Source organism: Pezoporus flaviventris, unplaced genomic scaffold, assembly GCF_033815535.1.
Source record: "Pezoporus flaviventris isolate CSIRO_AGI_PZ_B2104156 unplaced genomic scaffold, CSIRO_AGI_Pfla_v1 ptg000129l, whole genome shotgun sequence".
NCBI classification, from domain to species: domain Eukaryota; kingdom Metazoa; phylum Chordata; class Aves; order Psittaciformes; family Psittacidae; genus Pezoporus; species Pezoporus flaviventris.
This window is the reverse complement of record NW_026892677.1, coordinates 3707442-3731088: the sequence shown is the minus strand read 5'-3', so window position 1 is coordinate 3731088 and position 23647 is coordinate 3707442. Positions and strand designations below refer to the sequence as shown.

The window sequence follows — 23647 nt, the reverse complement described above, 5'->3', positions numbered from 1 at the left end:
CCTTTCCTTCCTCCCCCTGCTCCTGGAGGGATAGGGAGAAGTGAAAGAATGTAACCCCCATGGGTTGACATAAGAGCAGTCCAGTATCTAAGGTATAACACAAAACCACTACTGCTACCACCAATCATAATAATAACAAGAGAAATAACAAGGGACCACCAACCGATACCCAGCCTGACCCTAGCAGTGAGCTTGATCTTCCAGGTAACTGCCCCCAGTTTATATAGTGGGCATGACGTGCTGTGGTATGGAATACCTCTTTGGTTAGTTTGGGTCAGGTGTCCTGTCTCTACTTCCTCCTGGCTTCCCCTCCTCCCTGGAAGAGCATGGGTGGGAGTAAACATTACTGAGCAGCAACTAAAAACATCGGTGTTACCAGCGCTGATCCCAGGCTGAAAGTCAAAAAACACTGCACCAGCTACTAAGACTGAGAAAAATGACTGCTACTGCTGAACCCAGGACACCAAACCACTCTGTGATTCTATGATTGAAATTTCACTTTCCTGTAATAACATAGTACAGCAATACTGAAGTATTATTAAGTATTTGTTAATCTGCAGTCTCTTACTATGAGTCTGACTTTCTAATGAAATCAACTTTTCAGTAAGAACTTTTCCAGAAAACGCATTTTAATTCATGACCAGTTCAAGACTTTCAGCTGTGGATTTATTTTCTGGGGCTTCTTTTATTGTTTTGAATAACTATTCATAAATTAATAAGGCACTTGGTTTACTCTGCAGATGCGTCTTGGTATTAATTTCGTATTTATGATCTTGCCTAGACAGGGGACTGGACATGGCTGAAAGAGTTTTATCAAAGGCTGATTGATCAGAAGTGGCAACGAAAAAAGAAGAGTAAAGAACACTGGTACCAGAAGGCTATACTCTCTAAATTTTTGTATTACAGGTAACCTCATGTCTACATAAATCTCTAATTCTGCACCACTTACTTTTGTCTGGTTTCTTGTCTTGAAGGAGGTGTTAAAAGTCTGCTATGCTCTGTCTTATTTACTGATTTATCCTTACTCGGAGAAAACTGAGAGATGAGATCAGGAAATAATGTGTAAATGTTTTAACAGAAATTGAAGTATTTTAAAGTAAAATTAAAGAATAACCAGCATGACTTACCTGGATATTTCAGTATTTCTGCATTTGAGGAAGAACAACTTAAAATATTCAAGGTGGTGGCGCGTGCTGTAATTTTATGAGAGTTTAAGCAATGAATGACTTGTCAACACAGCAATCTTTTAATGTATTGATAAAATCGTACTTTAAGAGCAGTGCATCAAATAGAACAATTCTAAAGTGGATCTGTTTGTATGTCATCAACTAAACTTCTTAATGGTGCTTTGTCAGCATTAATGGTGATGGAGCGGCACAGCCTGTTCCTTCCACTTCGAAGCAGCACCAGGAGGGTCCTGTTTCAGGTGAGAGTGATGAAGCAGGAGAGGCCTCCTGGCCAGCTCCTTTTGAAATGCCTTCTTCGTTATCTGAAGATCCAGGTGCCTCTAACCAGGTTAGTGTGTAAAATGTTTTAAATGGCACCTTAGTTTTTGTAGAGACATCTGTAGTGAAAGGTTTATCTAAGCTACTGCTGCAGTAGTCTTTGCAGAAAGAAATGAACTAAGGCATTAGAAGAAGTTGGCAGTAGGTGCAGTTTAGCTTATGCCAGGGTTTCAGAGCTCTAAATTTCAGAAGTTAATTTTTTGTCACTATAATGCTAAAGGCATTAATCTGTGCAGTCTTGAGAAAGAAAACATTTGGAACAGTCATCAATGGCTTTACCTGCAAGAAGAGAAATCTGGGGTAATGGTTGGACTTGATGATCTTGAAGCTCTTTTCCAACCTAGTTGATTCTGTGATATTCAGAAGGTGTATATAGCCTAAAGTTTTGGCCTTTCTTTTTTAAACCTGCCATTAAAATGAATCTGTTGTGGCCCTGAGTTGATGAGGTGAAGAGGAAGATGGAAGATCTATGAAAATGTTTGCAAAACAGTTAAGCAGTAATTACAAATATTTGCTAGGAGATTACAGAAGTGGAAAGTTCATAGTAATTATGCAACAAACTAGTATTAGGCCCTAATCCAGGGTTTCCGCCTGTGGCTAAGCTTATTTATGAAAACTCTTTAATTCCTGTGTTGTTTGAGTAATATAAAACAGGAGTTGATTATGTGTTTGAGAGGTTGGCAAATCTGATGCATTCAGTCTATGCTAATTTAATAATGATGCTATAGCTGTGCTTAGACAGTCTTATCAACTGGTATGCCAAATGACTTGGTCAGCTAATTTACAAAGGCTCTAACCTACGTTATCCATAAAATTGAGCTAAAATGGTAACTGCATGTGTTTGTGGTGAAATACTCTAAAGTGGGGAAATATTTCAGTGCTCTAAAGCTTTTAGAAAAAGGGTTGCTTCTCTTTTCCACTTCCTTGGTGAGCTGTTGCTTAATACAGCAGACTGTAATAAGTAAGCTCTTGTGCATTTGTACAGCCTCATTTTCTTTAGTTTATAAATAAGGCACCAAAGTCTAGTGTGAGGTGTCCCTGCACATGGTAGGAAGTTTGGAACTAGATGACCTTAAGGTCCTTTCCAACCCAAGCCATTCTAGGATTCTGTAAGACAGAGGCTTTACTTCTGGAGCCTGATAATCTGGTGCTGACCCTAGGGTTATAAAGAGTTTCTATAAAAACTTTATCTTCTCAGAAGCTTTAGAAAGAAATCATAAAGTACGAAAGATTGGGACTGGCTATAGAAAAGAAGTGTTCTAGTCACTGACCAGAGGCTTTTTGTTGTTTAATATGGATTTATTTAAAGATGCTAGAGGTAAAGGCTTTTCCCTGATATGCTTCTGTTGTTCAGATTATTTTTAATGGCCTAACTTTATCTCAGCAGCAGAATCACTCCTTATCCTTGTGCTTTTCACAGGGAAGTGTGCCTCTTGAACCCTCATATATAGTGGGGCATGTGGCCTCAGCCCCCAAAGAACAAAACCTGACTACTTTGTTCAATGACGGGGAAAACAGTCAGGTATGCTATCTGTGAAATTTGAGCTCCAACACTGAACCCCCAATTTAATCAAACCTTTTACAATCTGGTCTAGATTGGAACCAAGAGAAAAACTAAGTCCCCTGTAGAAGTAGCTTTTGTGGCATCTGCAATCTCTCTTTTCAGTTAATGTGAACGCGTAGCGTAGTGCATTATGTGCTGTCTTGTCTTTGCTGCTTTTCCTTCTTGCTTTCTCGTAATTCCACAGAATGTCCTAGAAAACAGGTTTTATACTATAGGGATTTACAGACCGATTTTTTTTCTCCTAATGAAGGGCCTCAAAAATGACTTTGTCCGTAATATCTTGTGGACCTTTGAAGACATCCACATGTTAGTAGGATCAAATATGCCTATATTTGGAGGTGGGAGATACCCTGCCGTGAGCTTGCGTCTCAGGTGAGGTTTGAACTTAATGAAATCAATGTGCCGGGCTTGTCAGACTTCATGATTTGCTTCCTGTTTCTCTCTCTGCATTTTGTGTGATTGACTGTTATTCTTTACATGCAATTTAAAGAATAAAATTCATGCTTTAGACTTAAAGGATGATATACAGGACAACAGTCCCAGTGCTGTGGGATTTTTTAAACCTAATAAAGATACTAGATTTTTACAGGTTTTTCCCTTCATTTTCTCCCTGTGGAATTTGAATTCCAGCACTGCCTTTCCTAGAATAAGTTTCCTCTGCGGCCATTTTGCTAAATATCTCTCTCTATATATTATGTTTATATATTTTATAACTATATACTGTATCTATCCACAAATAGATGTGTACACTAGTAAAAAAAGAGCAAGCTGCTACACAAACTTTACATTTCCATTTTATTATATATATGTGTATATATACGTATTTATGTGTGTAATATATATACATATTTATATATGTGTGTGTAATATATATAAATACATATAATTATCTCCAGCAAGTCCCAGCACTAGAGGTTGAAATGTTCTGCTGTTTTTTGCACCTCTGTATTTTTTATTTGAACACACTGGTGGTTTGCGGTCTTTCCTGATTTCAGTGTGAGTGTTGAGTGTTAAAACACTTCTGCAGATCTACACATTAGTTTCATTCTATTGCTATTTTTATGAGAGGGTAATAATACTTCTCCTACAGGGGTTCTGAACTTCAGTAACTGCCAGTTGGGCATAAGTACTTTAAACTTGTGACTGTAGTAGTTCTAAATTCTGACTTACTGTTCACTTTATGTTGATCACTTGATTATTAATCTTTCTGTTCCTGCCTATGCATAGGCAAAGAATGAGCCAAAACTTAAAAGTCATTTGATGCATTTGTCATCATTTTAAGACACGTGGAGGAATTAACACCTTGCTTGGAGGGCACTGTGGCAAGTTTGGGGGAAGGGCTGTGCTAGAATTAGTTGCAGTTAATAGTGCTCTTCCTTTAGAACTTAAGTACTTACTATCTAAATAATAGTGTGATATCTGAAGATTGTTAAAGTTTTGGTATAAATGTAGGCAAAAACTCAGATTGCTGAGGGAATGTGAGTGTATTCCACTGGAGACATCAGTACATCTGCTTTGTTTGCTATAACTCATTGTTACAACAATTTACAAATACTTGTTTTAGTATCCATCCACTCTCAGATGACTGAAATCTAAATCCCATTAGTAAACATCCCTAATATTTTCTGAAGAGTAAATAAAGACTTAAATAACACCACCAATATTTGATTTTAGGGATAACAACAAGCCAATAAATGTGCTAACAGGAATTGACTATTGGTTGGACAACTTAATATGCAATGTACCAGAGCTTGTGATGTGCTTTCATGTAAATGGAATTGTTCAGGTAAGTCTGGCGCTTTGCATTATGTCTAGGTTAATCCATTCTTCAGTTCCTAGAATTGATCCAATTATAACACATCTCTTTCTAATCTTACTGTTTTGACAAAAAGATTACAGCAAAATCCCTTATTGGAGAATGAGGAGCATCTATGCTTCAGTGTCCGCTTACAATGACAAACTGTCAGCTTACAGTGACGGAATACTGTTGTTATTTTTATTCCTTCCTTCCATGCATGCAAGATTCCCTCTTCTGTACGGGCAAAGACAAAAATAAGAAATACAGCAGTAGAAATACATCAGTTTCTTGCATCTTAAAATCTGTAGTATTAATTTGCCATGATAGATGCATGGGTTCTAAACATTTTTTTTACTGTTTTATAGCAGACCACACATACCAGCAGAGACATCTGGAGTAGGACATCTTACAAGGGTGTGTAGGGACAGGACAAAAGGGAATGGTTTACAGCTGAAAGAGGGTAGATTGAGATGAGCTCTTAGGCAGAAGCTCTTCCCTGTGAGGGTGCTGAGGCTCTGGCACAGGGTGCCCAGAGAAGCTGTGGCTGCCCCATCCCTGGCAGTGTTCAAGGCCAGGTTGGACACAGGGGCTTGGAGCAAACTGCTCTAGTGGGAGGTGTCCCTGCCTGTGACAGGGGATTGGGTCTGGATGAGCTTTAAGATCCCTTCCAATGCAAACCAGTATCATTCCATGATACTCTGTAGCATATCCTCATAGCATGTATTTGCTTACTAAGCTGACTAGGTTTCATTGAAGTAACAGTTAGATGTTGCACCTTCAGCACTTTTTTTTTTATCCTTCTGTTCTCCATTTACCGTGCTTGTCACAGAAGTGAATCCTCTTTAAAGTTTTTATTGTCTAGTGTAATCAAGATGTGCTTGCTTTTGGAGTAAATCATAGAAATTAATTTATTATGACGCTGTCATAATAGAGCCTTTGTTTCTTTTAGCAATTGGCAGACACTGATCTATCGATTTTGGGGGAGTACGTATCAGAAAACCTTTCTAATCTTGAATTTTAACATGTATTTCTTGCAGAAATATGAAATGATCAAGACTGAAGATATTCCCAATCTGGAAAACTCTAATTTTTCTACCAAAGTGATAAAAGATATTGCTCAAAATATCTTATCTTTCCTGAAATCAAATTGCACCAAAGAAGGCCACACATATTGGTTGTTTAAAGGTAAGTAGATTTAGATAATTTTGGAAAGATTTGTATTAATGTCATGTTGATTAATGGATGATTTTGCCTTTCAGCAAGTGGGAGTGATATAGTAAAGCTGTATGATTTAACCACACTCTGTGAAGAGACGGAAGACAAATACCAAAACCCTTTTACAATGCCAGTGGCAATTCTTCTATACAAGTGAGTTGTTATTTTCTTGTTATAATACTTGCTTCTTGGAGAAATTATATTAAGAACACAGACCAAAAATGAAATGAAAATCTGTTGCATCTAAACCTCAGTCTCGCTAAGTCAAAACAGATTTTCCCCTCTTCACCATTTTTCCCATGTAAATGACACTCTTACTGAGTGAGTCTTGGAGACCCATCATCAAGTTTGGGAGACCTACCTTTGCAGTAGTATCTTCTTCAGCTTTTTTCCTTCTAACTCAAATTATCCAGGGATTTACTGTTTTGTTCAACTTTAAGGGTTGCTTGCAATATGATGTTGAAGAAAAACCAGAACAAGAAACACTATGGCACTATCAGAACATTGCTCCTTAATTGTCTGAAGCTTCTGGACAACGGCAGACATCCTCAAGTAAGAATTATGTGGTCTCTCTCTTGTAGCTTTGTGTAAATGTAATAGAAATGCTGTCACCTGATAATATTTTGTGTGGTGCTTTCCCCTCCCTTTGCAAGGGACAGAATTCAGATTTATTTATAGACCTAGAAATTCTTTTATGCTTAAAGAAGCCCCTATAGACTATAACTTTCAATTGCTAGCCTTCACTGACCCTCACTGCTGCATGAGTCTTCTTTTCTGCTCTAAAAAGGAACTTGTCATTACATTTGCTCTTTTGCTGTCATTCTCAAAGTGCCCTTTTGTGTTTGGAAGCTGTACAGACACTGAAGCAGATCTTAGCTAGCTAGCGTTAATTGTGAATATAAGAACACTTTTACTCTGGAGGTGGTTGAAAGTTGTGACAGGTCAATGAGAGAGGTTATAGAGTCTCCATCCTTTGAGATACTCATAACCCAATTGGATGTGGTCCTGAGCAACCTGCTTTGAGCAAGGGGTTGGGCTGGACAGTCTCCAGGAGACTATTCTATGGTAGGTGAAAGAGTTGGAAATACAGCCTCAAACTCTTGATCTCCTCATGGGACTATTGTATCAGTCATGGGTACCTTAAGATGCTCTGCACTTTCAGCAGCAATAAGAAGAGTAATGAAAAGGAGATGAAGCTGTGTTGACCTCCTTTGTTCCAGATACTTGATTCTGGTCCTTTCCTAAGAAAAAAAGGAATCCAGGAATCCAGGTGCTCTGAAAGACAAGTAGTATGTTAAATTTTAGTGAGGTAAAGGTGTGGATATCTTAAGCATTACTGCTGCTGGATGTGTTAGCTTCCTTTTTAGCTGCAGAAGGTAATGGAGTGTGCTGCTTTCTCATTGGGATTTTCAGAGTCTATTCCTTGTCTTAAATTGAGAGTTTTATAAGGAGTATCAATGTGTTAACTCAAAACGTAAACTTGGCTACTGCAGGAGGCTTGGAAGTTGAGTGGGCTTGAGTTGCTTTATGCAGGCTATGGTGCACTAACGTGGTAACTTAACCATGTTTGCTATTTATAGGCAGCACATCCTACCTTTCAAAAAGAAATACCTGAAATCTAATGCAAAGTATAACTCAACTTACTTGTCTGCTCTAGATTTAAGCTGGCTTCAACTGAAAACTGGAGCCAAAAATATGTTTAAAATGGTTTACAAGAGGAGACATGGCATGTATTAACTACACTAGAAGCTCTTGAAATTTTTTGCTTGCATAAGATTTTTTTCCTCATTTGCATCTTTGTGACCTACAAGGTCTTTTTTTATCTTGTGTCAGATTTTACTTGTCTTGCCTGAATTAGGACACAAGTGGAGAAGCAAAAGCTCCTCTGAAGGCAGCTGTGGTTTGAGAGAATCTGTAGAACACAAAAGATGCAAATAAACAAGAAGTGTTTTAGGGTGGTGCTAAAAAAAGAAAATGGGATTATCAAGAGCTGCTCTTACATATTTATTCCTCTGTTAAGGAGAAAACCCGAAGCTGTCATGGACCAATGTGGTCTGTGCTCCAGATTTAACCTTTATGCCCTATACTTGCAGAACAAGAGATGAAGACCTTGTAAGGTGTATAGTTGACAACATCCTGTCTGCAGATACTTGTTTCTTAAATAACTTTAAAAATTCAGTATTCAAACATATGGTTGTACAATGTGTGTGTGTATGGGCTGTATGTACAGGTTATCCAACACCAGTTTGCTTGCGCTCTTTACTCCTTATTCTAAGACTGTTTATGTTGCCTCTCAAAAGCAAACAGTAATTTGAATGCAACTCACTGATTTTATTTTTCTCTTCTTTATAAAGATTATTGCTTCAGCCAACTACATGTTGTCAGAGCTTTTTCAGTTGGATGAACCTAAAAAAGAAGACAGTACAGACTTCCCTATCAGTGGAAATTCTGATGAAAGTTACAGTGAGGAAGAGGAAGAAATGCCAGACAGTGATGAAAATGGTTCTTACAGTAACAGCTCTGATCCACCAGATGACAATAAAGCGGTGGCTATAATCAAATCTGTTGGAGAGTTATCAGTACCAGAGAAGTACAAGTCTGTTCATCGAATACGTGTAAGTGAAGCTCTGGGGTTTTTAAGAGTGTTCTTGAAAGATCCAGTTCGTGCAGCAAAGTTTGTCACTGAAATTGGGTTTGCCTTCAGGTTAACTGGGACATGAGACAGTAGGGAAAGAAACTTTCTTTCATGGGCTGCTCATAAATTTGAGGTCTTTGAATTTTACAGTAAGGCAGGTTCAGTTTTCTTTCTTCTTTTCCTTCTACTTTACCCCAGTAGAAAACAAAAGCACCTACCTCTCCCCCAGAAAAAGCCCAAGGTATTGAGTTGTTCAGAGGTGATGCAAGTGCAACTTTGATGTATAGGCTGAAGAAATTATTTCTGCATGGTATTGATGTGCTTATTTTCCTGGGTTTGCATTGCAGACCACGTGTGGATACTTCCATAATTACTGTTATGGAATAGAATCATCTGTTCTCCTCTCTGCATTGTTTTTGGGATTGACAGGAGAGACCAAATAGAGGTGAACAGATTGTGAGTTGCTCACTGAGATAAGGGAAAGAAACACTGTGACTTCTTTTAGTGTGGAGTTCTCATGTTCCATTAACACATTCTCTTAATGCCAGCTCTCGTTTGCATCTTCTAGCCAGTAATTTTAGTATCTCATGAATTGAACACATATTCTTTTCCTTCACTGCTGACCCTCAATGAAGCCGAGCTGTGCTTTTCCTGTGTGCCATGGCACTGAAGAGCGCTGCAGGCTGGTGCTCAACTATGTTCTGGAGGTGAGTTTGCTGTTGACTTTCTCATGCCATTTCACCAAGTACCCAATTCTTGAATGCTGTATTTCCTAAATACAGCTTTCATATAATCCCAGACTGGTTTGGGTTGGAAGGGACCTTAAAGCTCACCAACCACGGCACGGGCAGGGACCCCTTCCACTAGAGCAGCTTGCTCCAAGCCCCTGTGTCCAGCCTGGCCTTGAACACTGCCAGGGATGGGGCAGCCACAGCTTCTCTGGGCACCCTGTGCCAGCGCCTCAGCACCCTCACAGGGGAGAGCTTGTGCCCAAGAGCTCATCTTGCTCTCCCTTCTGGCAGGTTAAAGGTTAAAGCCATTCTCCTTGTCCTGTCCCTACAGGCCCTTGTTCAAAGCCCCTCTCCAGCTTTCCTGCAGCCCCTTTAGGCACTGGAGCTGCTCTCAGGTCTCTCCTTCAGGAGCCTTCTCCAGGCTGACCCAGCCCAGCTCTCTCAGCCTGGCTCCAGAGCAGAGCTGCTCCAACCCTTGCAGCATCTCTGTGGCCTCCTCTGGACGTGCTCCAGCAGCTCCACATCCCTCTTGTGTTGGTGGCCTGTCAAGTTCACCTCTCAAAGTGAATTAAATTCCTACTTCTTTTTGCAGGGCTTGAAGTCTGTTGACAGCAGTGTTAAGAAAGAGAGTGACCTTCCTGCAGCTGACCCCAGCACTCCAATCCCCTTGAAATATGAGGATGAATCCACCAGTGGTGGTCCCGAGTGTCTGGAAAAACAGATGGCATTATTTTTAGACAAAAGTAAGTTGTATTGTGGTACAACTAAGACCTTTCCAGTGCCAATGCCGACTGCTGCTACTTTTTGATTGTCAAAGGAATGTACTTTTCAAGTCACTAATGACATAATTGCCTGAGCAAAAGTAGTATACCACAAACTCGATGACACTCTGTTCTCTTTTAAATATGAAGAAAGGAGTTTATTTGGGATATTTTGCATATCATAGCATCTACTATTAGTAAACACAATTTTACTGGACCCTATTGAGATGTGGTTTGCAAATGATTTCCATAAGGTCCTAGTATTTTGGGGTTTGGTATGTAGAGCACTGCAAGTTGAGTGGGCTGTTTTTACAGGTTTTGCGGTTTTTTTTTTGGGGGGTATGGTTTGTGACTTGGAAGTTTTGTGGCAGAGCTCACTTCTGGCAGGTTTTTCTCTTCTGTGATGCTTGCTGCTGAATTGCATATAAAGTATTAATTAGGATTTTGTCTTCTTTCTTTGCCTCCATAATTGTGGAAGGAAACAGCAGATAAAAGATGCTTTTGTTTGCTTAAGTACTCAGACTCCAGAAGTCTCAGACTAAAGTCTGTTTTATTTTTCTCTGGAGTCCCATACAGAGGTATAAGAAAGGACTCTTCTTACAACAGCAGAGCCCTCTGCAGAGTGAGAAGCCCTGTAAGCACAACCTTGAAAGACATTGGTCTTGCATGTTTTTACAATACGTTATTCTCTCTCCCTTTTAAAATTCTCTAAATAATGAGTAAATTCAGGTTTGAGCTATTATTTTAAGTGTTCTCATGTCTTTCTTCCAATTTTCTGATTGTCTCTGGGATGTCAGTGACCTGGAGGTGTTTGTGTGCATTTAGTTTTTATCAGCTAGGTGACCACAGAATTTAACTCCTCCATCAGGTTACATTGTGTTCAGCTTGCACAGATTCTGCACAGTGCTGTTAACATAGCTGTTAGACTAATTTTTACCAAGGCCTACAGAATAATTTCACCTCAGCTCAGCAGGAACAATGTGCTGATTCCAGCTTTCCTGCAGCCAGGCTCTGTCTTCTCCCTCCACAATGTGGAACTGATGACACACTGCAGCTGCTTGCCAGCTGGCAAGGAGAATGTTCACATGTTAACTTCTGTTTAGAAACAAGTGTTTCCTGGGGGATGTGGCAGAGAAATATTGCACAGAGCTTAAAAAAAATAACAATTATTTGATATCTGGATCAATGTTGGAGCTTTTCCCCAAAGTAGCAACTTGTTTAGCTCATAAGGATTGAATTCAACACAGTAAAAAACAGTTCTGACATAAGGAAGAAACTTTTGTTCCTCCCATGGGTGGGTTTTTCTGTGGTGCAGATTATGGAATTCCTGTGCTACATGTTTATATTGACATAGAAAGGGTAAATGGTCCTAATTCAATTTCTAGCTTAAAGATAACTTCTTCTGAATAGTAAATGGATACAGTGTATGTGTGTGCTGTGGCATTAACTGCATGAGTTGTTGCTATATTAGATTTGTCTTTATCTTAGTGTAAATATATGGTTCTAGAAGTTAATAAAGATAGTGGGCTTGCAAGTCAGGCCTTGTAGGTCCACCTGTAAGCAAGACACTTCTGGGTGCAGATATTGTCAGAACACATTCTGTCCTTTGGGACACCTAAAGTCAGTGGCCATTCTGGATCCATGACCACTGCAGCATCACAGAGTCCCAGACTGGTTTGTGTTGGAAGGGACCTTTTAAAGCTCACCCAGTTCCAACCCCCTGTCCTGGGTAGGGACACCTTCCACTAGAGCAGCTTGCTCCAAGCCCCTGTGTCCAACCTGGCCTTGAACACTGCCAGGGATGGGGCAGCCACAGCTTCTCTGGGCACCCTGTGCCAGCGCCTCAGCACCCTCCCAGGGAAGAGCTTGTGCCTAAGAGCTCATCTCGATCTCCCCTCTGGCAGTCAGATAAGGAACCTTCATAATCTTATGCTGAGGATGTCTTGAAATGAGTGTGAAAGAAACACTTTTGCCTTGTAGGAAGGACCAGGTTATCCAGCTCCTTCTGTGCTGGAGGCTAAACCCACACACAGAGGTCTTCTCACTTTGAGACTGTTCATACAGAAATAGAGCATGTATTGTAAGGATTTGGTGGAGACCAAGACGTATGGCTATTTTGTTCTTTTCTACTGCCATCTAACAGAATAGTCTTGGCCATTGCACCCATGTTTTAAAAGCTATTAAAGTATGAGAGGTTCTTTAAAATCAGGGTTCTTGACCTGGTATGCAGAAAACTGACTAACACAGAATTGTAGACATACATAGTCAAATTATTTATATCATGTCTGCACAGAGATGGGTGCTGGATAGTAACTCCACAAAGCCAGTATACACCCTCAGTCTGCCAGCCATCCACTTTTATACATTCCAAATAGTGAGAATCAGTGTTTCTCATATATATAACGGCCTGTATCTATGATCACTGGCTCTTGCATAGTGAAATGAATTTATACTATGTCTTTTAAACAGAGATGAGAGAATGTATGTTCTGTGTGCAAGGTCTCTGTAGAACAGAATAGTTAGGGTTGGAAGGGACCTTGAGATCATCCAGTTCCAACCCCCCTGCCGTGGACAGGGACACCTCACACTAAACCGTGGCACCCAAGGCTCTGTCCAGGGCCAGGGGTGTGATTTTTAGTATTAAAAGGAACCAAGTTCCTTTAGCAACACAGTTATCTTCTGTTTGCTGAGCTTTTCAAATTACTTCTGCCTTCCTAATCTTTGTGAAGTTGGTTGTTACTCTGCTCCTGCAGATTGTTCTTTTTTCAGTTTTTTACCTCTTCTCAAGGTCTGTGAGTTTATAAGGAAACATTGTGGTTTTTTTTCCCCTTGCTACATTGAATTCCAAACTCAAGATTTTGAAGCTTTCACACACATAGTCCTTTATAAAATCTTTACTTCTTTGCTGGATAACAACTGCACTGTGTTTCAAAAGCTGTTTAAGGTATGAGAGTTCCAAGTGTTGGGTCCATTTTGCAGATGAAGAATGTAGTGGCAGACAGGTTGGCATAACTACTTGTGCAGACCTGTAATAAGGCAGTTTACATTCTGTCTGTACAGTGATGAAGTTGTGCCCAGCCTCTGACATATGTTATAGAGATGAGATTTACTGATGAGGCTCTGTTCACATTACAGTGGGCTCGTTTCAGAAGGGGAAGCATTCCAGTCAGTCAGGGATGATTCCTGGATCATGGCAATACAAAATGAAACTTCAGCTCATTCTGAAGTCCTCAAAGGCTTATTATGTCCTATCTGATGCTGCCATGATTCTACAGAAGTATGGGAGAGCCTTAAGATACATCAAGCTGGCATTGCAGTGCCATGGTAAGTGCCTAGAATATACTTCTCACCTCTACCATTGTCCATGTATACCTTTCATGACAGCAACTACTTCTCTTGTGCATGATTTATCCTAGTGACGTGCAGCAACAAGTCTGACAGCTATGTTTTTAAGTATACTGAGTGTCTAGTTTGTTACTCAAGAGGGAAGCCTGTAGTAAGAAGAACCTGATAGAAAGGTGCTCCCCTTTTGATAGATTGGGAAACTCAAAGTGCAGGTTAGAAGCTTCAAAGAACTTGATGTTAGGAGACTGAGTCCTGGTGCCAAGACCAAGATGGTGTTCTGTGGTCTAAGTGCTATCACTGCAAGCTATCTGCTTGCAGTGATTTCCAGTTTGTCCCTGGAAATGCATGATGCTTCCTATTTCATCTAAATGTATTCTTGACTCTCAGAAATAACCAGACTTGTTCATCAGCTGGGTTAGATAAATGAAGTACAGCTTCAAGTATTACAAAAGAGAATGAGTAAAATCAGGCTGTTTAGAGTATTACTGCTATAATGAGAATAATTGGCAAATGCCAGTAGCTTAGTACCGTAGTGCTGCTATTTTGCTTCCATGTTTGTAGGGCTTGGAGTGGGTGGAGGCTTACAAAGCAAAACCACTTGATCTTAATACAAAGCATCAACATGCTTACTAATAACTCAAAACATTCTTCAGCTTTCAGTGGGTCAAAGATTTGGGAATTGAGTTTGATCTTTACCTTTTGGAAATTTCAGGCTGTATCTTATTTAACCTGTAGAAAGTCAGTTTTCCTTTAGTCAAATCCGAGATGAGCATTTGGAATTACCAGATTTACTGCTCATCTTGGACAACAGAGTTGCTCTTTTGAGACTTATCAACTTGTATAGAGCAACAATGACTTTAAAATAGGTTAGTTCTTCTAGGAAGAGCACGTGTTGCCTGCACACAGAGAATAATGGTGACAGGTACCATGAAAACTAATTACATTGTCAGTCTGTGTCAAACCTTTTGATGTTTAATCCTTTTTCTTTCCCTCATTCATGGGGTTTCTTTTCCAATAGATACGTATTGTTGCCTCTGTGCCAGCATGCTTCCTGAAGTGTTGGTGTTTCTTTGCCAGTGCTTAACCCTTTGTGGAGATATCCAACTAATGCTTGCTCAGAATGCAAACAACAGAGCAGCATATCTGGAAGAATATAATTACCAGACGAAAGAAGATCAGGAAATACTACACAGTCTTCATAGAGAATCCAGGTGCCAAGGTATGATGCTGATACAAGAACTGCCTTAATATGACAGCCAGAAGTAATGTCATTGTGCTTCCTCAAAGCCATGCGCTAGTAATGTTGCTGGAGGAGGGTTTATTATGCTTCAGTTGTGTTTACTTCAGAGAGAGCTTATCATGCCTGTCATATATAAGGAGGTTGCCAAGATACATGGCATGCCTGAAGCTGTAAAATAGCTCCAGACAGTAATTGTTCAGGTACTGAGTAGATGTTCTGACATGGATTTTATACCTGGTCCTCTTTTCAGCACTTCAGACTATCACAGGTTTCAGTTTGTTTGGAAATACTGTTTGACATGCAGGTTTGCATTTTGTTTTCTAGTGTTTGCCTGGGCTACAGACTTGTCCACAGACTTGGAATGCCAGCTCTCTGTCAGCTGTAAATGCTACGAAGCTGCTAATGAAATTTTACTCTTCAGCAATTTAAAAAACCAAAACCCAGAGCAGCATGTACAGGTACTAAAGAGGATGGGTAACATCAGGAATGAGATTGGAGTGTTTTACATGAACCAGGCTGCTGCAGTGCAGACCGAGAGAGTGGGCAAGTATTCATTGTTCCCCTTCTTATTTCACAGAGCTACAACAGTAATCGTGTTCACTAATACTGCAAGAAATCCTGAGTATTTCTGATTATAAAGACAACATTTAAATGACTTTGTACAGTAAATACTTCTCTATAATTGATGTTATGCAACTTTAAGTATTTGTCTGCAGTAGGTTACTGTGCCTTGTACATTGTACTTAATTGAGCCTAGACTGAATAAGGGAATCTATAGCTTTGGAGAAATTCCTTTGAAGTGTATAAAATGCCCTCAGAAAACATGATGGAGACTTAAGACAACTCAGTTATAAAAGGGAGGGTGTGATGCATTCTTGATGTGTTTGGCTAAGTCCAGCAGGAGCAAGCATAAGCTTGATTTAAACATAAGAATAGCTTCAATAAAGCTATACTATGAACTTTTTGGTAAAGAAATCCTTGGAAACCTTTGCTTCCTGGTTTATTTTTGGTGGTTTTGTCTTGAGGAAATAGAGGTTACCTAAGCTTCTTTTACGGTAAGATGTTTGGGGTTTTGCTTTTGGAAGCAAAGCCAACAGTGTCTACAAGTAAGAGTTATGTAAACCAGAACAAATGAGAAACTGGTGATTCAATGTAAACAGCTCCAGTCTCTGTGGTGTTTGGACACCACAGAATCAACTAGGTTGGAAAAAGGCCTTTAGGACCATGGAGTCCAACCATTATCCCAGGACTGCCAAGACCACCATCTGATTGCTGTCACCTTTGTTCAATTAATATTTGAAGGATTTGGGTTTGACTTCCAATTTTGTCATTTTTCATCATAGAATCTCAGGCTGGTTTGTGTTGGAAGGGACCTTAAAGCTCATCCAGCTCCAAGCCCCCTGCCATGGGTAGGGACACTTTCCATTAGATCAGGTTGTTCCAAGCCCCAGTCAGCATGGCATGTTGGATGCATGTCCATGGATCATCTCCATGTTTTTGCAGGACCGCTCTTTAGCTGAACTCAAAGCTCAAATACTGAATTTCACTTGTCTGTAAAAGTCACTTTTTAGTTGTTTCATACTGTAAGCTCATAGAAGTAACTATACATTGAATATTACTTTTGGGGGGGTGAAATCTGGTTTAATCTGTTCATTTCCCTTGGTTTTTGTGTGTTGTGTTACCATAATTCTGTTGAAAGCACAGTAAATGTAGTAGTGCACTTGAGGTATTGAGATTTTCATGTATTTGAGTCATTTTTTAAGAGTACTTTCCAGAATCATTTACCACCCTTAAATTCTAAAAGGCCATTTGTAAGAGAAAGAACATGATGCTGTGCTTGCTCACTATCTTTGAAGAACTTGCATGGGATCATAAACCTTGTGTCTTAACCCTAGTGAGTAAAACCGTATCGACGACAGAGCAGCAGCTCTGGAAGAAAAGCTTCTCTTGCTTTGAAGAAGGAATCCAGAACTTCGAGTCGATCGATGACGCGACCAACGCTGCTCTTCTGCTCTGCAACACGGGAAGGCTGATGCGGATTTGTGCTCAGGCCCACTGTGCAGCTGAAGGGGACTTCAAAAGAGAATTTTCTCCAGAAGAGGCTCTTTATTATAACAAGGTAACATCAGACTAATTTTAGAATGGCTCATTAATATGCCTTTTACTGTAGAATATTTGTAAGTATCTGTAAGTCTTGATGTGATAACATGGGATCATCCCTGCAAGTGCTCAAGGTCAGTTTGGATTGGGCTTGGAGCAGCCTGGGCTAGTGGGAGGTGTCCTTGCCCATGGCAGGGGCTTGAAACTAGATGATCTCTAAGGTGCCTTCCAGCATAAACCATTCTAGGGATACCTCTGCAGCTTTCATATTTTCCTAATCCTTGCTGCAATGGCTTCAGTATTGTTGTCAAGGTTTGATTCCATTGCTCTGGTATATAAAGCACTGTGACATTCAGATCTTGTTATTGGACAGACTGCAATACTTCACATAAGGGAGATAAAAATTAGGTCAGGATTTAAACTATGACCAAAATGAGTGTAAATAAAATACTGAAGGAGGCTCAGAGAGATATTTTGGCATGCTTCCTTGAGAATGAGTGAAGGGAAATTAATTTCTAGTTGCTATAAATACAGGCAGTAACTATGTACGTATACTTCTTTGTCATCTGTAGGCTATTGACTACTACCTGAAGGCATTAAGATCATTGGGTAAGAGAGATGTGCATCCAGCTGTCTGGGATTCTGTGAACTGGGAGCTGTCTACTACGTATTTCACTATGGCCACTCTGCAGCAGGATTATGCTCCATTATCTAGAAAGGCTCAGGAACAGGTAATAAAGAGTGTTTGTGACTACATAAGCTATTGTCTTCCTGGAAAACTGAACCATGAGCAAAATTGGTACTGGGACAAATTCTAAACCTTCATTAGATTGAAAAACTTCTGTGAAGTATTTCTTGCAAACCATAAAATGTTTAATCACTTGTGGTTTATAAAGTTTTGCTTAATGAAACGGAAGCAGGACAAACAGATTTAAGCCTTGCACATGCTGCTGTTCTAGTTTCAAAGTGCCCACGCTACATCTTTTTGTTTCATTTTGTAGATAGAAAAAGAAGTTAGTGAAGCCATGATGAAGTCCTTGAAATACTGTGACATTGATACAGTGTCTGCACGACAACCTCTCTGCCAGTATCGGGCTGCAACCATCCACCACAGGCTTGCTTCAATGTACCACAGTTGCTTGAGAAACCAGGTATTGGCACAAACTGGTTGGGTTCCAGATTTAGTGTGTTCAGTGTGCATATGGAGATTGATACCCAACCTGGCCTTGAACACTGCCAGGGATGGGGCAGCCACAGCTTCTCTGGGCAACCTGTGCCAGTGCTTCAGCACCTTCACAGGGAAGAATTTGTGCCTAAGAGCTCATCTCAGTCTCCCCTCTGGCAGGTTAAAGCCATTCCCCTTGTCCTGTCCGTACAGGCACTTGTCCAAAGCCCCTCTCCACATTTCTTGTAGCCCCTTTAGGCACTGGAGCTACTCTAAGGTCTCTCTTTAGGGAGCCTTCTCTTCTCCAGGCTGAACCAGCCCAGCTCTCTCAGCCTTAAAAATGTTACTTTTGAAAGTGTAGTCTGTCCTTTATAGAGTGTTCTGAGCTTTGGGGTCCTCTCTATTATAAGTAGTTCTGTGCTCACATAACAGAAACCATTGATAAATATGTTCCTTGGTTTGGTTTTGTGTCCAAGCCTCTCTTCTGACACTTCAGACAGTCTTCTACTTCGCATATAATTTAATAAAGCCTTAGTGTAGACTTACATGTTGCTTTCTGATTCCCACCCCCCTATATTATTCTTTATAGTTAACTTAGTTACAGTTTATGTGAATTTGTTAGCAGTAGCTATGAAATTATAATAGTTTCAGAGGTGGCAGGATGGTGATTTTTGGAGAAGTGCAGACATTTAGATGAATCGTTATGGAATGAGGTGGGAAATGATTGTTGGCACCTCATCTACCAACTTACACAGGTTTATTTCTAATGGCTACCTTATGAACATACAAACTGTCTGGGATTTATGATGTCCCCTCATTTGCAGGTTGGTGATGAACATCTGAGAAAGCAACACCGTGTCCTGGCTGATCTCCATTACAGCAAAGCAGTACGACTCTTCCAGCTCCTGAAGGATGCGCCCTGTGAGTTACTTCGTGTTCAGCTGGAAAGAGTGGCATTTGCAGAATTCCAGATGGCGAGTAAGTCTAGCTCTGGCTTTACTACAACAGCTTTCCAAACTACCATTCTTTATTTAATTGCATTTGTACGTAACTTTGTACATGAGAGCAGGAGTAACCTCCTCCTCAGAATAGCATTTTCTTCAAGAGAAAAGAGGCAGTTTTATCTTAGTGGTTTTCAGTTGACTAAGACATTACTTACTTGAAATCTTTGGATGGAATTAAAATTGGCATCTCTAACATAAGCCATTTGTGTCCTTCCTTTTTACTTCTTTTTTAGGTCAGAACAGCAGTGCTGGGAAATTAAAGACTCTGTTTGGGGCACTTGATATAATGGCAAAAACAAAGGGTGCATTCCAGCTTATCAAAAAGGAGCTTGTGGCAGAAAGTGAACAGGTAAATGGAGGTTGAGTGGGGTGACTCCCTGCTCGTTGTATCTCCGATGTTCATGTCAGAATGGTCATTTAGCAATTAAGATGTTGCTTGGTTACTTTTCAGTAGAGCTGGTTGCTTGAATAGTGTGGACAGGGTTCACACCTATTGCAGTTCTCTTCTAGCCTTTATGTGGAAGTAGATAAAGTTAATCAAGAACATGATCTGGAGATGGATTAAAACAGAATCCCAGACTGGTTTGTGTTGGAAGGAATCTTAAAGCTCATCCAGTTCCAACCCCCTGCCATGGGCAGGGACACCTTCCACTAGAGCGGCTTGCTCCAAGCCCCTGTGTCCAACCTGGCCTTGAGCACTGCCAGGGATGGGGCAGCCACAGCTTCTCTGGGCACCCTGTGCCAGCGCCTCAGCACCCTCACAGGGAAGAGCTTCTGCCTAAGAGCTCATCTCAGTCTCCCCTCTGGCAGGTTAAAACCCCTTTTCCTGTCACTGATTCCTGTTAAACATGCATGTATATGGATCTAGACTGTCTGAACAGGGTTCTGTGCCGCTCTGGGTTATCCCTTAAAGATCCCCTATCCCTTAAGAACTTGAATTGTGTACAATATAAATGGGAATGCTCTCTGTATAGTATATTTAATATCAAAAGGTGGAAGGCTATCTGTAGCTAGTGTGATTGGGTTTTTGATGCCTAAACAAATCATTACTCGCAGTATATGCTGATGTATGTCATCCCTTGCTGGCAGTTTGAGCAGTAGATGGAGTCATCAAGTCCATATTTGCCTGATGCTTTTGTAACTAAATACTCCAATGTGTATATACAACACAGGCAGTCGGTGTAAGTTGTGCACAGTGTGGATATAAGTGTAACTACCCCATAAAGAGGGTGCCACAGAAACTGATGTTGGTGCCATTCCAGTAAAGAATCAACTAACGTGCTGGTGGGGCTGTCTCGCTTTAGCTGAACTGGGTTTAAATGGCGAGTTCAGTGACATGGTTTTTGCTTTCTCTCTTATAGGCAAGTGAAGGTAAAAGTGCTGCTGAGAACATGTCATCTACTGATTCCTCCACCAGCCTTAACAAAGAAGAAGTGTTGAAACTGCTCAGTATTTTTGAATCCAGAATGTCATTCCTTCTCCTCCAGTCCATTAAGTTGTTAACTTCAACCAAAAAAAAGATTGGGTAAGTTGAACCATGATATGCATGTGTAGATGTGATTCCCATCCATAAATCCATAACTATGACTCTTCAGCCTGCTAGAACTGCGGTATGTATTCTTTTATGGAGGTGCCTCTCTTGTGCAGAGAAGGAGCTGAGATGTACCTCAACTGAATTGTCAGTGTTTTCTGTGTGTTTGTGTGTAACTGAGGCAGTGACCAAGAAACATCATCTCTGCATGGGTCTAGGTAGCTTTTTTTCTCCTCTTTCCTGATAGCAATCCATGACTGAGGACAAAAGTGAGACTTGAATTGCTGTATGTTCCACAGTACTATTGGAAAATCATAGTTTAATCATCCTCTGAAATGCATGGAACAGTTATGAGTCACTGGTGCTGTGTAATGCTCGGTGGTATCCAACTGATCCTTCAGAGGATATAAATCCTGTGTCCTTCATAGGTATAAATCACGCACAAAGCCATAATTTTAACATAATTTTAAGCCATAACTTGCACTGCCATAATTTTCTGGCCTAGTTCTCTCTGGTTTTGGTTCATCAAACAGTTCAGGGAATGAGGTATGTGCATATGGAGTTCCTTATGCTGGCTGACATTGGTCTTCATCTGTGACAAAGCATGTGAAAGTTAATGGGGGAGTAACTCCTGTGTATTGCTGGTCTTTTCATGTCTTGATAATAAAGTATGTTGGAGACAGTATAGTTTAGCAAGCAGAATACATGTAGGTGCTGCAGTAGTGCTGTAAATAGAGAGGGATGGATGTGGAGAAGATGCTCATTGGCCTTTAAGAAATTTCTAATGTTAGATAAAGGTAATGTATGAAAATGTGCCATTAGTGGTAGTGTATCCTTCTAGGGAATTCTTCTATTGTTGGAAGCTGTGTTAATAGCTTCTCAGATGGAAGCACTGCTGGTGCCAGTGCCGTTTTGTCAACAGTGAAGTGTGAAATGGCATCATTCTGCACAGGAAGTTTTCTGCTGCTAGAGGAAGATGGATAAATAGAGAAATGTGAGACACGAGGAAGCTGTGCACTGCCTGAGTACTTGTTTTTAGCACAGCATTTAGGTGCTTTCCTTTCCTTTCTAAAAAGCTTCCACAAGGTGGCAACCTGAATACGTGGAATGCAGAGGATTCCATTAAGATTGGTACCTAACCCAGCAGATGTCCCAAGTAACTGTGTAAATTGGTTAGTTCTGTTGCCTCCTAAGTGTTGTCAAAGAAGGGGTTTTGGTTTGTGGGGTTTTCCCCTCTGTTGCTTTCCCATTGTGTGAGTAGGGTTTTCTATTGAAGATTCCCTACAGGGAAAGTGATAGAGTTTGAATGCTGTGAAATGGGACTGTTGTTACAACAGGTTACACTTGTTTAAACAATAGTGGATTGAGGCTCAGCTTGAAGCTGCCTTTTGCTTTACCTAAGTACCTCATGTACATCTCATGTGTTTCCTCCATTCTGCTCTGTAGAAGAAAACATCTGCCTTCTGTTTAGTAACAGGCTGAAAGGGAGGAGGTTGAGCTCACAAATGCTACTTCAGGTTTCAGATGCACTTTGGCAGAGAACATGTAGTAAAACTACATGTTTTGATAGTGAAACTTGCAGACTAGCAATGAAACCAGATGAAATCGGAGCTTTACCCTCTAAAAGTTAAAAGCATGAGCATAACTGAACTTGGCTGTGTATATCAGGGGAAAGAAGTAACTGAAAGTAATACTTGGTTCTGGGAATTCTTGTAACTTACCCTGGAAATACTTTGCACCTCAGTGGCTTTTATTGACTGCCTGTTCTGATCAATAAGCAAACCCCTCTGATTTCTGCCTAGTGTTAGGGATTTAATGGTGTTTCACCATTTCTTAGTAATTCTTGAAGCATTTGCAAGGTATCTGATGTATAATTAATGTACATGATTAATATGTACACAACCATGCTTTATTTATAACAGCAATGCCAGTATTTTAGGGTTTTTCTAGTTTGGCTCACTTGATTATCAGTCTTGGATGCTAAATGTGACATGGTAGGAAATGAGAGACTCCAGAGGAAACACCAGTCATATTCTTCCACTGGGATAGCCATCAATGTTATGTAATAACTGATAACTTGCAGAATCCAGTCCTGTGGTCAGGTTAATAGCCTGTATAACCTGCTTTGTTATTAGGGTCATTAATGAAGAAGAAGCTGTTCTTCAAACCAACAAGCAGGTTTACTCTCTTCTCCTGCGGGCAACTGCCAACAGAAGCCTGACTCTGCTGGAGCGGGTGGAAGTGATCCTGAATTTACTGGAGCAGCTCACTCAGAACTCAGACACTGGCAGTGCAGGAATCCAGTGACTGCCATGCTGTGGAACAGCCCAACAGTGCCTTGCTTCACATGGGATTGGTGGTATTGTATCTTTTCCCATGCGATATTCCTATTTATTGCAGGTGGTAATAGAGCCTGCGTTGTTACATTGTACGTGTGGGGGAAAAGCAGGAATTCCTGTTTATCCCATGAGCCCCCTGCGATGGTGTTTCTTTGTTTGAAGTGCCACGCTGGGGTTCTGCATAGAAACAGAAACACTTCTCGTGTTGGAGAAATTCCCTATTTTTCAGATAAGGGGCTTTGCAGTGGTATCAATGTCTTGCATACAAATGTAATCTCACAGTTGCTCGAGTTGATGTTTCATGGAATACACTTTGTAAGCAAGGCTGGATTGAAACACTTTAACCCATAATGTCAGCCTGGAGCTGTACAAGCAAGTTTCTGTTGCATATATGGATACACTGCTATTAGTAGTTACTATCCACAGAGATGTGTGCTTTTCCAGGTGTGCTGCAGGACTCCGCCAAATAGGGGCCATCCCTGGGCTTCACTCCAGCAAGTTGAGTGGGTTTAGCTGTGTTTGGATTGATTAAGAAGAGTATTATTATGTTTTTCAGACTTGAAACTGTGAATAAATGAGAGCATATTTTTAAATAAAATTTATTTATTAAATACAGACTGCTGCATGGGTCTGCCTTGGGGTTACTGGTGATGGCAGCAACACCCTCATCAAAGCAGCAAGCTGCTCACCAGAATGAAAACTATGGGAAAGGCA

General features: G+C 40.5%; 1 protein-coding gene and 1 long non-coding RNA gene across 4 annotated transcripts in view; both read left to right on the top strand.

Moving 5' to 3' along the window:
• The window catches only part of EDRF1 (erythroid differentiation regulatory factor 1), a 28130-nt gene extending 4582 nt beyond the window's left edge, over nt 1–23548 (top strand). The window contains exons 5-25 of one of the 3 annotated variants that reach the window (XM_061478571.1): nt 782–906; nt 1356–1515; nt 2926–3027; nt 3320–3441; nt 4744–4855; nt 5905–6052; nt 6127–6235; nt 6523–6634; nt 8437–8697; nt 9353–9424; nt 10041–10191; nt 13345–13533; nt 14573–14773; nt 15119–15337; nt 16690–16913; nt 17467–17625; nt 17896–18045; nt 18884–19037; nt 19297–19412; nt 20425–20588; nt 22730–23548. In XM_061478571.1, coding sequence (XP_061334555.1) covers nt 782–906; nt 1356–1515; nt 2926–3027; nt 3320–3441; nt 4744–4855; nt 5905–6052; nt 6127–6235; nt 6523–6634; nt 8437–8697; nt 9353–9424; nt 10041–10191; nt 13345–13533; nt 14573–14773; nt 15119–15337; nt 16690–16913; nt 17467–17625; nt 17896–18045; nt 18884–19037; nt 19297–19412; nt 20425–20588; nt 22730–22901 — 3222 coding nt within the window. In that variant the 3' untranslated portion in view covers nt 22902–23548. Of the gene's footprint in view, nt 1–781; nt 907–1355; nt 1516–2925; nt 3028–3319; nt 3442–4743; nt 4856–5904; nt 6053–6126; nt 6236–6522; nt 6635–8436; nt 8698–9352; nt 9425–10040; nt 10192–13344; nt 13534–14572; nt 14774–15118; nt 15342–16689; nt 16914–17466; nt 17626–17895; nt 18046–18883; nt 19038–19296; nt 19413–20424; nt 20589–22729 lie in introns of all 3 variants that reach the window. The other 2 variants (XM_061478572.1, XM_061478573.1) reach the window with 2 other exon arrangements.
• Nucleotides 1–23647, top strand: part of LOC133282577 (uncharacterized) — a 380577-nt gene that overhangs the window by 81400 nt on the left and 275530 nt on the right. The window lies entirely within an intron of this gene.